The sequence below is a fragment of the Abrus precatorius genome, unplaced genomic scaffold, assembly GCF_003935025.1.
Source record: "Abrus precatorius isolate BTA unplaced genomic scaffold, Abrus_2018 Scaffold8, whole genome shotgun sequence".
In the NCBI taxonomy this organism is placed as follows: Eukaryota; Viridiplantae; Streptophyta; class Magnoliopsida; order Fabales; family Fabaceae; genus Abrus; species Abrus precatorius.
The window spans coordinates 34881065-34896443 of record NW_020874428.1 but is presented as its reverse complement, the minus strand read 5'-3'; the positions used below and the strand labels follow the sequence as shown (position 1 = coordinate 34896443).

General features: G+C 33.2%; 1 protein-coding gene across 1 annotated transcript; it reads right to left on the bottom strand.

The window, feature by feature from the left end:
- Positions 1 to 1998: 1998 nt before the first annotated feature.
- On the bottom strand, positions 1999 to 15049 carry LOC113846071 (TBC1 domain family member 15). The gene is made up of 15 exons (XM_027473921.1): positions 14854 to 15049; positions 14529 to 14708; positions 14386 to 14437; positions 14192 to 14299; positions 12767 to 12851; positions 10825 to 10879; positions 10112 to 10510; positions 7888 to 7947; positions 6315 to 6413; positions 6105 to 6215; positions 5356 to 5427; positions 5135 to 5251; positions 4621 to 4770; positions 3339 to 3439; positions 1999 to 2461 (listed from the first exon to the last, which is right to left on the bottom strand). The coding sequence occupies exons 1-15, from the start codon at positions 14914 to 14916 to the stop codon at positions 2137 to 2139; spliced, it is 1977 nt and encodes a 658-aa protein (XP_027329722.1). The 5' UTR covers positions 14917 to 15049; the 3' UTR covers positions 1999 to 2136.
- Positions 15050 to 15379: the final 330 nt, after the last annotated feature.

The following is a 15379-nucleotide window of genomic DNA, read 5'->3' as shown; positions in this document are numbered from 1 at the left end:
TTTGTTTTAAATATATCTTTTTATACTAATTGTCTTAACTCCATTAAATATTTATATTTTCCGTTGCACCCTTGATGTCATCTTCTCCTTCTTCCTTCAGCTTCTTCTCTTCTTGCAAATAGGAAGAAGAAAATGACCTTTACAGACTTTATTAGACTGTAAAAAAAAAAGAATGAAGGAAAAAAGAAGAAAAAGAATAAAGCAGCAAAAGATAACATTATATCTACCTATTCAAAATAAAAAGGTCTTATAACCGTAAAACGTGGGGATACTAAAGCATAGACACACCTACGTGGTTGAGTTATTCGGAATGAAAGAGGTGTATTATATATATATATATATATATATATATATATATATATATATATATTAACATCAGTTTTAAACATTTTAAGATAATAAATTTTATAAAAAAATAATATTTATTATAAGCTTAATATTAACGTTAAAAAAAAGGAGAAGCGTTACATTCTATATTTAACCTCGTTAGTTGATTTAAGGGGAAATTTCTTAAAAGTGTTTTTTTTTATTCTATCGGCTTAAATAAACTTTTTGTCTTTTAAAAATCACTATTTTTTTTGTTTGATCTCTTATTTTTAATTTTTTAGATATGTCTTCTAAAGTTGTTTTTCTTTTTCATACCGATATTTTTTAAAAAAAAATTAGTATGTATCTATGTAACATCTATTTTAACTCATGTAATATGACATAGAATTGATATCATTCTATATACTTTCATTCCCTTTATACTTCCGGCATCAGTAAGCTAAAATGTAAATTGAAAATGTGAAATATGTGATATAATTAATAACATGTCTCGTGTTATGTCTCAATTAAGTTATATGAGTTAGCTTGAGTCAACTCAAATGTTACATAAACAAATATCAAAATAAGTTAACAAATTAATATAAAAATCAAATAAATAATAATTTTTTAATATGCTATATTAATTTTTTTTTAAAAAATGGACTAAATAAAAAAATTAGAAATTTTTGAAAGACCAAAAGCTTATTCAAGCCTTTTCTTAATTTACAATTAAGTTCTATACATCAAACAAAATTGGCATTTGTATAATTAATTTTGCTTTTTATAATCTTATGTACAAGGTATATAAGTTATAATTTTTTTAACATTGATTCTTGAGTAACTAAGAATAAATTTTTTTATTAAAAAAATTATGTGCATATATTTATGATATAATAAATATTCTTTTGCTAATATACTTTGCGTGTTTTTAGTGATTTAAAATCTGCACTCATAAGGCTAATATTAAAAAATTGTTTAAGTAAAAAAGAAAATGATAGTGCCATAAATAGGAAGCCTTTTAATATTTTTTTAAGTAAGTTGCATTGACTTGACATGAGTTATAATGACAGTGGATTTTAGGGACTATATGAGAGAATTATTTCTATTTGAAAATGAACTAAATAAATATTAATAATCAGTTTTTATACGAATTATTAAAATTAAAATGCAATTGCGTGACCTTTTTAATAAATAACCATGTGACTTGCAGTATATGATTTGGTCAATAAACATCAACCTGAAGCATCAGTCCATAAAAATATGTTCCCATTGAGTGCTACTGCCATTAAATTGACCCAAGTTGTACTACGAAAACTCAAACACCCCCCCCCCCCTCCCCACAAAAAAAAAACTAATTAAGAGATGGATCCAACTTAATTTCGTTATATTATCTTCAAGCTCTCCAACTATGATATAACCACTTGTGCACGTGCATTTCAACCGTGGGATTTTCATCGGCTTAATTATCTACTACACCATATTCTACCCCTAGCGAGAGATACATCTCCTAACTTCACTACAGGAATACTCTTCAAATCAGTTGAAATTAATCTGTAATTTCAATTTCACCACACGAGCTAATACATTCTAGATTTATTGCACTCACCTCAAGCAACAAGTACCGCCCAATCTTAGATCGATAGTGGGCATGATCATCCTTTGCGGCACCGAAAAATACATTGGTAAATGATGTGTCGACTAAAATGTACAAGAAATATAATTAAAGAAAGACAATTAGTATGTTAACTACATATTTTAACCAAATAAGGAAATGCACAATAATGTATACTCATGCACCACTAAATAAATTTATAATAGAAGTGGATTTATTTACAATATTTCATCTTGTTGGGCGTAAAAAGAACCATCATCAACAGGCAACGATGGTGGGGTTCCAGGTGGTATACGAGCAGCACCGTTCTCACCAGCACATATACATAGGGCTTCTGCGTCCCTGAGGGTTGCATCAAGTTCAATGTGACCACTTAGCTCATTTATGAACTTCAAAAGGGTGTCAAAGTCCATTTCCTCTCCCATTATTATACCACGATATCGTTTCAAGATTGCCACGCATACATACAGGTGCAAATGCTCAGATGGATAATGTGTCCACAATACTTCCCACAAACGCATTGTTTTCTCGTACTCAAACTCCCTGAAATGTCAATCAATATTGTTTAGTTGTTTAAACTAAGTATTATGGGGAAATGTTCCAGGTGGCAAGGCTAAACCTGCAAGATTTGCAATTTGCAATTTTGAAACATTAACAAGACTAACATAAAGTGAAATCATCTTGAGAATAAACAAAAGTTGAAATCATCATACATGTACTCCCTACCGGAAGTACAGAACCATTTCTATGGAGAGTATACTTTCCGGCCACATTCTCTATTATTTGAGGAAACTATTATCAAGAAAATAGCAGACTTAATAAACCTTAGTTATTTTTGGTGGTTAAAATAAATTTTATTCAACATTGATAACAGGATGAAATTATCGATCATTCTAATCAGACAGAGGATTAGCTTAATATCTGCAGACATAACACCTGAAATGCAAGTACAGAATCCTTCTAACATATCATTGGAGAAGTAAAGTATAATCACTTGAAAGTGTCAGCTAACTAGTTAACATTGTTCACACAACCATTCTATCACAAGTCCCAGATTAAGTCACATTTTTTTAGGCAGAGATTCACTAAGCTAACAAGGAGGCAAAATCATCTCCAACAAGCAGAAAGAGGAGGAATATAATTCAGTGGGGACACAGTTTTCACAAAGGATAGAGATTCATTATAGTTCAGTTTTCTCAAAATGTAGCTCCAACAGAGATTCATTATGGACTGTCAAAAGGATAGAGGTATATATTTGTTCATTGAATTCTATCAAAAGAATTTCTACTAAATTACAGTCGACAGCCTTTTGTGTTGCTGGTAATGGTATAGCCAAACAGCCCAAGCTCATTTGCTATTAACGTCACATGTACCTAAAGTTATTGAACTAAGACAATTATAGCAATTCAAGGAATCTAACCTTTTAAATTGAATCAAAATCCAGCGGAAACAAAAGAAATAATTCAAGCAGTCATGCTGCTTAAAATAGTTATGCAATGGACTATCCAGCAACTCCACTAACTGCAACAAAAAAAAAAAAGTATTGGTTAGGAATGGGAAGGATATTAAAAGCAGTACAGCTCAACCAAATTTCCTACAAAGATGGAAACCAGTTACCCAGAAATGCAGCATATTAAGGTTGGATTTTGACAAGACACATCATAAGACAAACTATCAATATGTCAATTCAAACTTCAGCTACATAAAGCAGAGTGCAAAATTTGATTTCATAAAGTCCTATTTTGCTTTCTAGTTTCATGAGATGAAGCAAAAAGTTGTTCGGTATACAGAAACTGACACATTAAAAGGTTACTAATAGGTCTAATTCATGCATCTCAATGAATAGAACAGAACTTGTTGTCCATGATTAAGACAAAAGATATTCATCTGCACAGTAGTTAATGGAAAGACTGGAAAAGAAAACACAATAATGGATATAATTAATTTTGAGCCAAAAAAATAATTGTTTATATTAAATACATTGAATAGGTAATAGGTTCTGTGGATGGTGATGTTATATCAACTATCAAGTTCTCTATATTTACTATGCTAGGACCAGACATTGTGGATAAAAACTGAATGTTTATATACATCATTTATCCATATCATTTAGATTTGGCAAAAGTTCTATGTTGGCTATCAACAGCTAAACTCGATCCTCTTCTTTTACTAAAGCATGGAACTTGCTATGTAAAAATTACATTAAAGCACAACATAGGCAGAGTTGTTGTTTGATCCATGTTGCTGACCCCACTTAGTGGGAAAAGCCGTTGTTATTGTTAATTTTTCATGTTCACACAATCTAGGAATCATCATAAGCTAGTTACATCAGCAAAGCAGGCTCAAAGCCAGTAGCACAACCTCTTCATAACTACCCAAATTATGGAAAATGACAATACCTTCAATTTGTAATCTTGCAAGTCTACACCTAAACTATCTAAGCACATCTCTGGATGCCTTACAAGATGAGTGCATAATGAGCTTGTGTACATATACAGAGAGAGCAGCAGCCAAATCTTTTTCCACTAGGCTGTGTTAGTGGAGATATTCTCAAATAATATAATGCTAGGAAAAGGAGACTGAAAGCAAGCAAAGTGTAAAATTAACCAACAAAAAGTCAGTCCCATCACCACCTAATCATTAAAAATTAATGATGGAGGTGTGTTTATGTGGTTTGTCAAGAGAAGAAAGAAGAGAAAAACCTTAGATAATGCAAAAAGTTGAGAGTGCATGCCATTTTGGTCACGATTAAAATTGGGTCCAAGACGTTCCATTAGGGCAACAAAACACCAAAATGCCTCTGATTCATCATCCATCACAAACAATATTGGAGATAGAAGATCACTCATTCCCTGTAAAACAGAATGTATGTAAGCTTTCATGACCATATGAGATAATAATCTTAACTATACCAGTTTTTTAGATTGGAGGGGAGGGGAGGGGAGGGGGGGGGGTGTAACATACGAAAACAATAGAGGCATTATGATTCACGGTTCCAAAATATAGTTGATCCATGAAGATACTAGCTATTAAGATACTCCTCCCTGACTGCAGTGAATACTTACTATTCTTTGCTTAATCAAATAAGCAAACATTCAAAGCAATCACTAACATACAAGCGGGTTCATAACATCCAAAAAGGAACATCAAAATTTTCATGTTTAAGATGTATGATATCAACAATTAAAATTAAGTCCACGATCCATTCATAGTTACCTGGCAATAACCAAGATCAAAGTTGTAGAATGAATATGTCAAAAGGATATCTCGCAGAATTTTTACATTTGGATTATCATCCCCTTCATAGAAATCAAGTGATCGATCAGTTCTCACCTTCAAAAATACAAGAGTTAGAAGTTAGAACTACATAAGCATCATTTATCAGTTCATTTGTAGTCATTGTAATATAGAATCAGGAACACTAGTTTCCAGCTCACCACGTCTTTCTCAATAAGCCCTTTCCTTTCCCTGAATTTTGTAAATCTTTTAGCCTGTGCTGAGGAGATACTCTACAGAGAAAAGTACAAAAAAATATAAGTTTTGAAGGTTTAGTTGAGAGCATATAGAATTACAGCAGAAAAATGGTGCCAAAAGAGATGTCAATATCCATTATTAGAATATAATACAAGGTATTAATTAAAATAGAACACAAACTTTGGCAACAATAAATAAATGAGTAAATCCAGGTTCAGATCATTATATTCCAGTCACTGGCAGGGTTAGAGTTTGTAATTAGTCTTTTTATCTGCTCCATATCTTCTTTGGGATCTCATCATGCAAAACCCAGTTCAATGCTTTGATGCAAGCCTGGTTCCAGGTGAGAAAAAAATTCACCTGATGCAAGTGAAATGTGGTCACAAGTGGTTTGGTAATCTTTGATCAAAATCTCATTCATTTATGCTCATATTGGGTACTGTATCATCAGTCTTGCATCAATATACTTAACAACTGCTGGATGTGAAGTCCTTCCACCATGGCATTAATTTAAATAGACAAACTAAAAACTAAGGCTGAAAGGCATTGCACATAATCTCATGAAATGGGATAAGTATTACAAAAGACATAGATCTCCATGTAACTATTCATGTACCTAACTTAAGATTTAGAAAACAACTTTCAAGTGATTAGTAGGAAAGCAGAAAGAGAAGTACATCAACAAAAAAGAATGTTGGGAGCAAATGAAAACCTGCCACTGGTTCTTTATGGTCTCATACTCTGACTTTTTAACCGACTTCAGGAATTCTCTCTCAGCATATGTTGACTCATATGAATAATATCCCAAAAGCAAACCCCAAACCTATAGTTTATAAATAAGCTTTATCAGAGGAAGAGCATATTTTAATATATAATTAAAATGCTCAGTCTAAAACTCGTTACAATGTGCAAATATGAAAACCTCATTTCGTAATTTGTGGTCAAGTCCACCATAAAATACTCTCTTTCTCAAAGCTTCTGAATCCATGACTCGCCCTTCAGAATCCAAGAAGGTAATCCACTGCAGATGTTTAACCCCAATAAGCAATTAAATGTAATAAATAATAACATGCTTGATTTTCCTCAACAAATGCATAAGTTGCCACATCAGCTCCAGAATGCTTCTTTATAGCACAGTATAGTAAAAACTACTCAAGGGCAGGTTTGTGATGAAGTATTTGGTGGAAAAGAGAAGAGAGGGTAAACATTTCATTTCAAGTAAATATTCTCTAATTTAAGAATTATTTATAATGAAAAGAATAAACTGACAGATACAACCTGCTATTCCTTTGTTCATTTTTATAAGAACTATAACTCTCAATTCAAAAATGAAAAATTTAACCTCCTTTCCTTTTCCCTCAAAAACTCTACATCCAAACAAGCACAGGAAGGAATTGATTGTAAATCTATCCATAATGACACACTAAACATTCAAAATCTATGAAAACACAAATATAAACCAGATCCAGACACAAACATAAAATTGTTTGAATTTTCATCTAAAACAAATTGTGATAGTCGAAATTTGGCATGCAGGCTTGTCAAAGACAGTAGTACATGCAAGCATATATTCATAAATGCACATGCATAAATTACATTCATTTCGTTCCTAAAAAGACAATGTTGACTCACTTCTGCCCCCTTGTCTTTACTAGAACAAAGTAAAATTAAATTATTAGGGTAAATTACAAAGAACCCCATAATATTTCAACCATTTTCAATTTTCTCTCATAAAACTTATTTTGTAACATTTAACTTCCTTGAAGTTTGGGTTGGAATAAAAAAGTTAAATTCTATTAGTTTTAACATCCAATAGATCACATAAGAAGCAAGTCCCATAAAAAACAGAGGTTTGAGTACCTTGTGAACTGGCTCAACTCACTTCTTGTCCTAACTATGGGATGTTGAATCTCAGAATTTATTTATTTTTATTCTAACCAAACCTGGAGGTTATTTGCAATTTGCCTCAAATATGTCGTTTAAGATAATGAAAAAAGAAAAGAAAAAGTTATATCAATAGTTACTTTATACACACCTGATTGAATAATTGAAGATAAAATAAACATCAAAAAACAAATTTCACCCATATCTTGTTGAACCTACAATCCATGTTCTGTTGGCACTCACAGGAAATATTGAAAGATAAACCAGTATGTTTTTCCTGTGTATGGGTGGGTGGATTGTGTGTGTGTGTGGGGGGGGGGGGGAATCAGAAGAAGAAATCTAATTGAATTTGAAGTTTGCAAACAATTAAACCAAAGCCATCATATTGACCATCCAACTTTTGGTCCAGTCACCACCAGGAAGAAAAAATCCTTCTCGATTGCATTGCATCATTTGCAAAAGCACAATAAACTTGCTTACAATTTACATATTATTAATAATAAGACAATAGAGCTTTTCCAAGAGAAATTCATGCATATATATATATATATATTCTGATGCTAGGAGCCTGTATAAGATGCTATATCTTTTAACAAACATACAGCTCATACCTCTTCAGAACCTAAAGGAGGTTGCCGTGGTTTTCCCCATACTAGTGATAGTTTATCAAACTGCCGGAAGTGAAACAGAAGAGGATATCATTAATAGTATACAGGGTAAAAGGGAGCATGTAAAACAAGAGGCCATAAAATTTTGCAAATATGAACAGTATCCTAAATCAATCCACAAAGGCAGACATTTAAAATGATATTCCCTCCATAACAATCAGATCATTCACGGCAACAATAAGAACACAGATTTACATATGTCAATAGTTACAATGTGGAGAAGCAAATTGATCAGATAATTTTTAATATGATCAGTATGACCTGAGAGTTTCAGCACCTAAAAATGATATTTTGCACACAAGTGTTAGTTGTGCACATTTTGCTAACTTGCTGATTTGAGATGGTACCGATGGTAACTGTCAGGAATTCAAAAACAGAAGATGAAAAGATTTACCTTTACCATAACTGAGGCACTGCCAATTCACAAATGCTAACAAAACTGAATAAATTCTTCTACCCTTCTTCCCCCTATTAATATCAAATTAACCCATCTAACAAACTAAACCTTATCTCACTAGGTGAGGATGGCTACATGGATCACATGACCCCATTAAGCTCATTAAAAAAATCAAATACTCAAATTTTCAAATAAGTAGGAGTCAGTTTTTGGGACTGGATTTTGTGAATTCACCTTTTATGGTTCTATTTTTACCATAGATACAAATTTTTTAGTAGCTAATTTGTACAGAAAATTAATAAAAGTAGTCAAATATTTTATTGTTTTCTTCTTTCCTAATATTAATGCCTTTCCTCAACAAAGCACTTATCAATGCCTCTTGCCTTGGGAGTTAAAACATCCCTTGTGTTTTATTTGACTATCTTGCTCTCTGAATACTCATCTTCTGCTCCTACATCAACATATGAAGACCTAGTAGCCAATGAAAAAAATCCACAGGCTTCATAAAGGCATCCAGCATACATCAGATCTGATGTAAACCAGATTGGCAATCCAAGTGGATGCAATAAAAATGAAGATCAGTATCCTATACTGACTTTACATGTGTTACAACTTACAAAATATCAAAAAGAATACAAGAATACTCAGACAAATGACTGTACAATAACCTAAGCAGCTTATACTGTATGTCCCAGCTGGACTAACTCTGTAAACAACGGGTCTATAACTATAATAGTACCTAAGCACCCATCATCTATCAATGACAACAAACAAAAGATCTGCAACAAAGACATCACCACCACCAGTACTGCTACAGCAACCAAGCTTTTTTCCACTATCAAATTTATCAATGATGGAAAAATTCAAAGGAATATGACCCATAAACAAGATATTTGGGTACCTCTTTACAACTGATAAGCTCAAAAGTTCCCACACTAGTGACAGCTTTCTCACCGTGTTCATGTTTCAAAAATGAAACATTCTGTTTATTTATGATAAAGGTTTGCATCAGATGGTCCGGTAATATAACTTGAAATTATACAAATTGGCACAAGCAATTATTATTGCATTACGACTTAAGAGATTAAATTCCTCTTTGGAAACATATTTTATTGGCATAACTTCAGCAGTCAGAACACTAAAATGATTAGGCCACAGATCATCACACTGGATGCACCGTAAGAGACTTAAGCAACTCCCTTCTCAAATGCATTGTCCAATAGGTTTGATCAGACATGATATAAATCATCTTAACCACTACCTTTGCACTAAGAAAAAATGACCTTACTACAAACACTAAATATTTTAACCAAGCTATAGCTGTCTGCATAATAATCTTCTCAACACTTCCAAAACCATTACCTAATGAATAATGGTAATGGGAGTGGTTTGGTTAATGAAACACAGCCAACATTATTCATGGGATAAAATACAAGAGTAGAGATAACCACAACACTTTGTACTAAAGCAAAAGTTCTAAAAAATAAAAAGGAAAATACATTAATTAATAAATAAACAATTCCTGTGTCAATGAAGATGTATACCATTATTCCACGAAACTACAAACAACAAGGGACCCTTAGGCATACATATTGGTTACACAATGCCATCTTACTGTTCCATGGAAGAAAATTATGTTCAGGGTACAAGATACCAACAGAGTACACACCAACCATCGCTAATCAAAATAACTTTGAAACTAACAACATAGTTTTCTTGCTGCCAGTAAGCTAACATTTACAACATCAAGACCACAGGAAAAGGGGTTACCTCCTGAGAATCCAAGACAACAGGACTTTCGTCCAATATGCCATCTGCAACATTGGAAGATTTCTTAGGATGATCAAGGCTAGTCTGGATATGAGTTCTCCTCTCACTGGCACTAAATCCATTGCTCTGGTTTTCTCCGAAAAGTTGAGAAGTTGTTTCACGGGCAAATTTTGTGACAAGAGAAAACTTCTCTAAAACTTGAATAGAGAGGTCTCGAGCAGGATCATGAACTTTATTTCTTGGTCTCCCATGGAACTGAGGAACACTGAGACTTCCATTATCAACACCACTATCAGCCCTTTCTTGGTTCTCATTCAAAATGGATCCATCAACTGACATATTTGAAGGTCCAGATGTAAGAGGAACAGCCCTGGGAAGCTCCAAGGAAGACAAAGTCCTCTGGAAGTCAATTCATGCATTAGAAAATTTGGCAGGCCAAATAAAATGGCGTAATATTTAATTATATAAATCAAGAGAGACTTTAGAGACCCAAGGGAAATGACAAATGTAAGCATTTTCACACTCACATCTTTCTAGTGAAATGAACAAGTAATTAACATTTGCACTATGAAAATAAAAGAGCTCATGATCTCGTGTCACTTCATTAGTAAGGTAAATTTTCTTCCTTTAGAAATCTTTTTCTCCACAAAGGACATTACGAATTAATGGTTCAGTTGCTAAAGCCAAACACTTGAATATCACATCAGACACACCTGCAGTGTATTCTGAAAATCATTCACAAGGAATACGTTGGCATCTTCTGCAGATCTGAAATACAATACAACAGAAAATGAAAAAAGAGATGTTAAACAAATGCTACATTTGGCATGCAAATATAAACAAAACTGCAAGAAAAGTTTAACTAAGAAATGATAGAAGTGTGTTGTCAATATAATGTTTTTTTCTTGATGCAATAAGCATGACCATGAATTCGTTTGGAAGTGTAAAGGGTTTTTATGGAGTCATGCCAGTATGAAAGTGCGATCTTGATGCACACATAGTATGAAAAGGCTAGTGGATACCTGTAAATACAACCTGAAGAAAACATGGGCACAATGATAACAAGCATTTCCAAAACATTGTGCTTGTTAGGATGTCATGAATGCATCACACAGCTGATCACTTACTCAAAAGTAAGAATGGTTAAGTCTTGCAAATAATACATAGTTAAGTCATGTAAAAATTTTTATGATGACCATCAAAGCCAACTGCAGGTTAATTAATTTCACACAATGAAACAAAACATCTTTTATAAATCCACAACAGAAACAGTGGCAACAACTAGCTACAACCAAATTGAAAAGTAATTAATGACAATGATTACAAAAAACTCAGCTCCTAAGACTCTCTCCACACATGAAAACAGATGAATTAATTTATTAATCAGTTCTTATAATAAATAGAGCTCAGTAGTAACAAGAACATATCAAGTAATAAACATATGAGGAAGTATGATAAACAGGTAAAACAAGAGAAAAAATATTCTGCAAGCACGAAGGATAATAAAAAAACAATTCTTGATTCATTTTCTCAGAGATGCCAAAGATATCCACCTTAAAAAGAAACAGAAGAAAAACCAGAGAAGGCAGAAACCAATAGGGAGAATTCAACATGTGAGACTTCTCAAAGAACATAAAACGTATTACATGTCAAACTTAACAAGTGCAATCAAATGAAAACATTTGTCCTTGTAAAGGAACTTGTCGCATATAGAACTGCATCTAATACAGAAAACAGAAATATCAACCGGCAGACCTGCATACAATTGAGTGCGGGAAAACACACCCCTCACTAGAGGAAAAATATAAGCAAGTGGTATAATTTTTTATTTTTCCCTCTTTAACCTTATGAGTTTGAATACCCTCACTTGAAGGTGGATAAGAACACCCCGTCACTTGGAGACAATGTGCTAATTGTTCAATGATTTCAAAACATGAAATCACACAGAATCATTGTAAGGCATGGAATTTATCTGACTATGTACATTAAAAACTATAAAAATTTACACAATTTTAACATTTAACTTCATATAATAATATTGTTAATTTTTAATTAATTTTAAAATTGCCACTACTGACACGGTCCTGGATTCACCACTGGAAATACTAACCAACCTCTATTTTTTCTTTGAAAAAACTTCATTTTTGGTATAAGTTGAAACCATGAAAAATTATCATACAAGATATATATGAAGGAATTGTCAAGACAAATATAGTGCATCTTCCAAGTGATTAATCATAAGTGAATAGAAAGATAAACAATCAACAAAGAATATTGTTATCTAAAGGCAGAAGTCCTTGATACAATTATAAAAACATGTCATTCCAATTTCAATTTTTTTTCCTTTTGCCCCTTTAACATAAAACATTATCATCCCTTTATTCTATTTCTATCTTCTCCTCCCAAATGCTTAAGCAAGCCTACTTCTTTATTATTGCAATATGAGCAAGCAGCGGGGATTGTATTATTCTTTTTTAATAGGGCTTGGGCAAAGCCTGAAAACATTCCCACAGTCTTTTCTAATTCCCAGGAAAATTTCACTATTTAATAGTATATCATCAATAGTTTGGTTATTGCATTATTAATATGTCACATGAAAAAAATCAAAAAAGAACAAAACGAAAGAAAGGGCATGCCATGAAACAAAAAGCTAACCTCACAAGAAGAACATGTTGCTTTATTGTAGCAAGGAATTCTTTGACTCCTCCACTATAGAAGTATAGTGGAGGATAAGCAAGTCCTGCAAAAAAAATTTCACACAAGATTGAACCGTAGAAAACAGAATATTGGGTATAGACTGAGTCAAATTCTAGAGGTGTGGTAGATATAAATAGAGTTGCCAAACCAACACAGACATCTCATTTACTCAAGCATTGTTAACCAGAATATTTAAATGTACTACAACTAGATATATTAAACAGAGAACACATCAAGAATGTGCCATAACGTACTTACAAATAGAAATCACACATCCCGCCATTAAGTGTAGCAGCAGATAAATAAGAAAGAAAAGTAATATATAAATCAAGTGTAGAACCCAGCGCTTGATATTCAAAAACTTGGCAAAAAGTGGACGTTATTGGTTAATATAAAAGCTAGTTTGTAGTTATTGATGCCGGCAAAAAAAATCTCATAATGGTTATCAAATGCAACCAAGTACACCAGCTGCTAAAAGAACATTTTCAAAATGAATTGAATAAGAAAAAAGGATCAAAACAGATAAATACAATTAGTATTTCTGAAATGTATTATTAAAAAGGAAAGATGTCATTTCTAAATATTTATAATAAAAAAATTTAAATACATTAAATTTTATTTTTCAACTATTATAATACAAGTATCTTGCTGTATACTTTTCCTAAGCTTCTCAATAGCTACTCTATTCCCGTGTCCATGCATCACAATAAATCACATACAGCTGTTAATAGTAACACTAAGCATTAATCTATCACCTACTCTCCATCTATAAAATTTTCCAGTGATATACACAGGCTAACGAGCCAACAGCTTCGGTTGATTGTGCCCATAACAAGGGTTCTCATTTTAGTTTTTCCTACATCAAGGTGGCACGCTTAGGCTAGATTCCCTTTAGGTTTTTGTTAGGCGTATAAAAATCAGTGCTGCCACCCTAGTTCTCATATGATTATACAAGCTATCCACTTATACAGCATCTGCTCAGAGAATTTGATGTAGCGTTTCAGCCAAATTGCACATTAAAATCCAAAGGAATTTTATCCTGCAAATCAGTTACTTTTACCAACAAAGTACATAACACAAGTAGGAATTTCAATTTACCCATCATACGAAAGAATTACTACTTAACACATCCAAGGCAGTATTTCCTCTACATTTATGCCCAAAATAAGAAACCAACACCCGCCATAAATTTACTATTATACAATCAAACCACGTGTACCCCTTGATTCCATTATCCATACAATATCAGACGCATAGAGACACACAAATACTAAAAGTACCTAGTTGATAGGCAGCAGGATAGAGAACAAAACAATGAAAAATAATATATATATATATATATATATATATATATATCCATTAGATTCATCAACAGAAATTCACCTGATGATAGAACAACAATGATGTATTGCCACCCAAGAGCAGGAGTGTGCCTCCGTATGGACCTGATGTCAGTGAAGGGCACCGCCCTTATGGTGTAAAGTTTTCTGTCTAAACAAGAAATGGAGCAACTTCAACATATAGGTCACATTGCACAACACAGTAAAGTCATCCAATCCACTCCAAATGCAAACTACCTTTATCAGACAGCCTGGTATCTGAACTATGCCCTTTGTAAGGTATCCAAGTCTACAAAGGAAAGGAAGACATTGGAATAAACATATAATCACAGCCAACCAAAATGCAACAACAATAAATAAATAAATAAATAAATGATTACCATAAACAAGGACGAGCTTTGCTTAATCAATTTCAGTCTTCCACCGATTCTTTCGGAGGCAAACTGAGTCGGATGAATCGCAACATTGTCCTTCAAATATACAATTTCAACACCGTCCCGTTCACTAGACGGAGAGCTCTGTTTAGAACTGTCACTCTGCAGCATCACGCTAGCAGATCCCTAATTGAAAAAAAAAAAAAATTCGCGAAGTCAGTTAAATAATTGGAGTGTTCAATTGAATCACGAAAACCTAATTGAAATGCAAATTGATCGGAGGAACCAAAAGGAAGAGGAAATTGTGAAGTGAAAAGGGCGACACTCTTACTTGTTGCTGAGACGCAGCGTAATCGGCGTCGTCGGATAAATCGTGAACGTCTGATTCTAGCATCGGCGATTTCGCAAAACTGAAAACGCGAAGAAAGAGAGAGAGGGAGGGAGAAGGAGGTGTCTTCGAAGCGAAGGAAAATCGTGTTGCGAGAAAATGAACAGAAAGAAGAGAATGTGATGTTTGTGTAATGTAACGTGTTGTTACTCGTTTGTCTTCGACGCGGGTACGGAACTCTTTTCGTTGAATGTACACCGCTGGATTACTAAAGTGGGTCACATAAACGGCTGAGATCGACGAAAAATAAACTTTCCTTTGGGGCCCGCAATATTGTGTTTCATGATCCTTTCGTTGCCTTCGCCCTCCACCGCCGCCTGGCGCCTAGTAAGAAACCTCCGTTACATATTTTGTTATTATACGGATCAAAATTTACTGGATCTTGACTAAAATTTCGGGGTATCTTCGCATTAATTTAATTTTTGTTGAATATATTTCACAATTAAAATTCTAAAAAGAGGAAATTTTT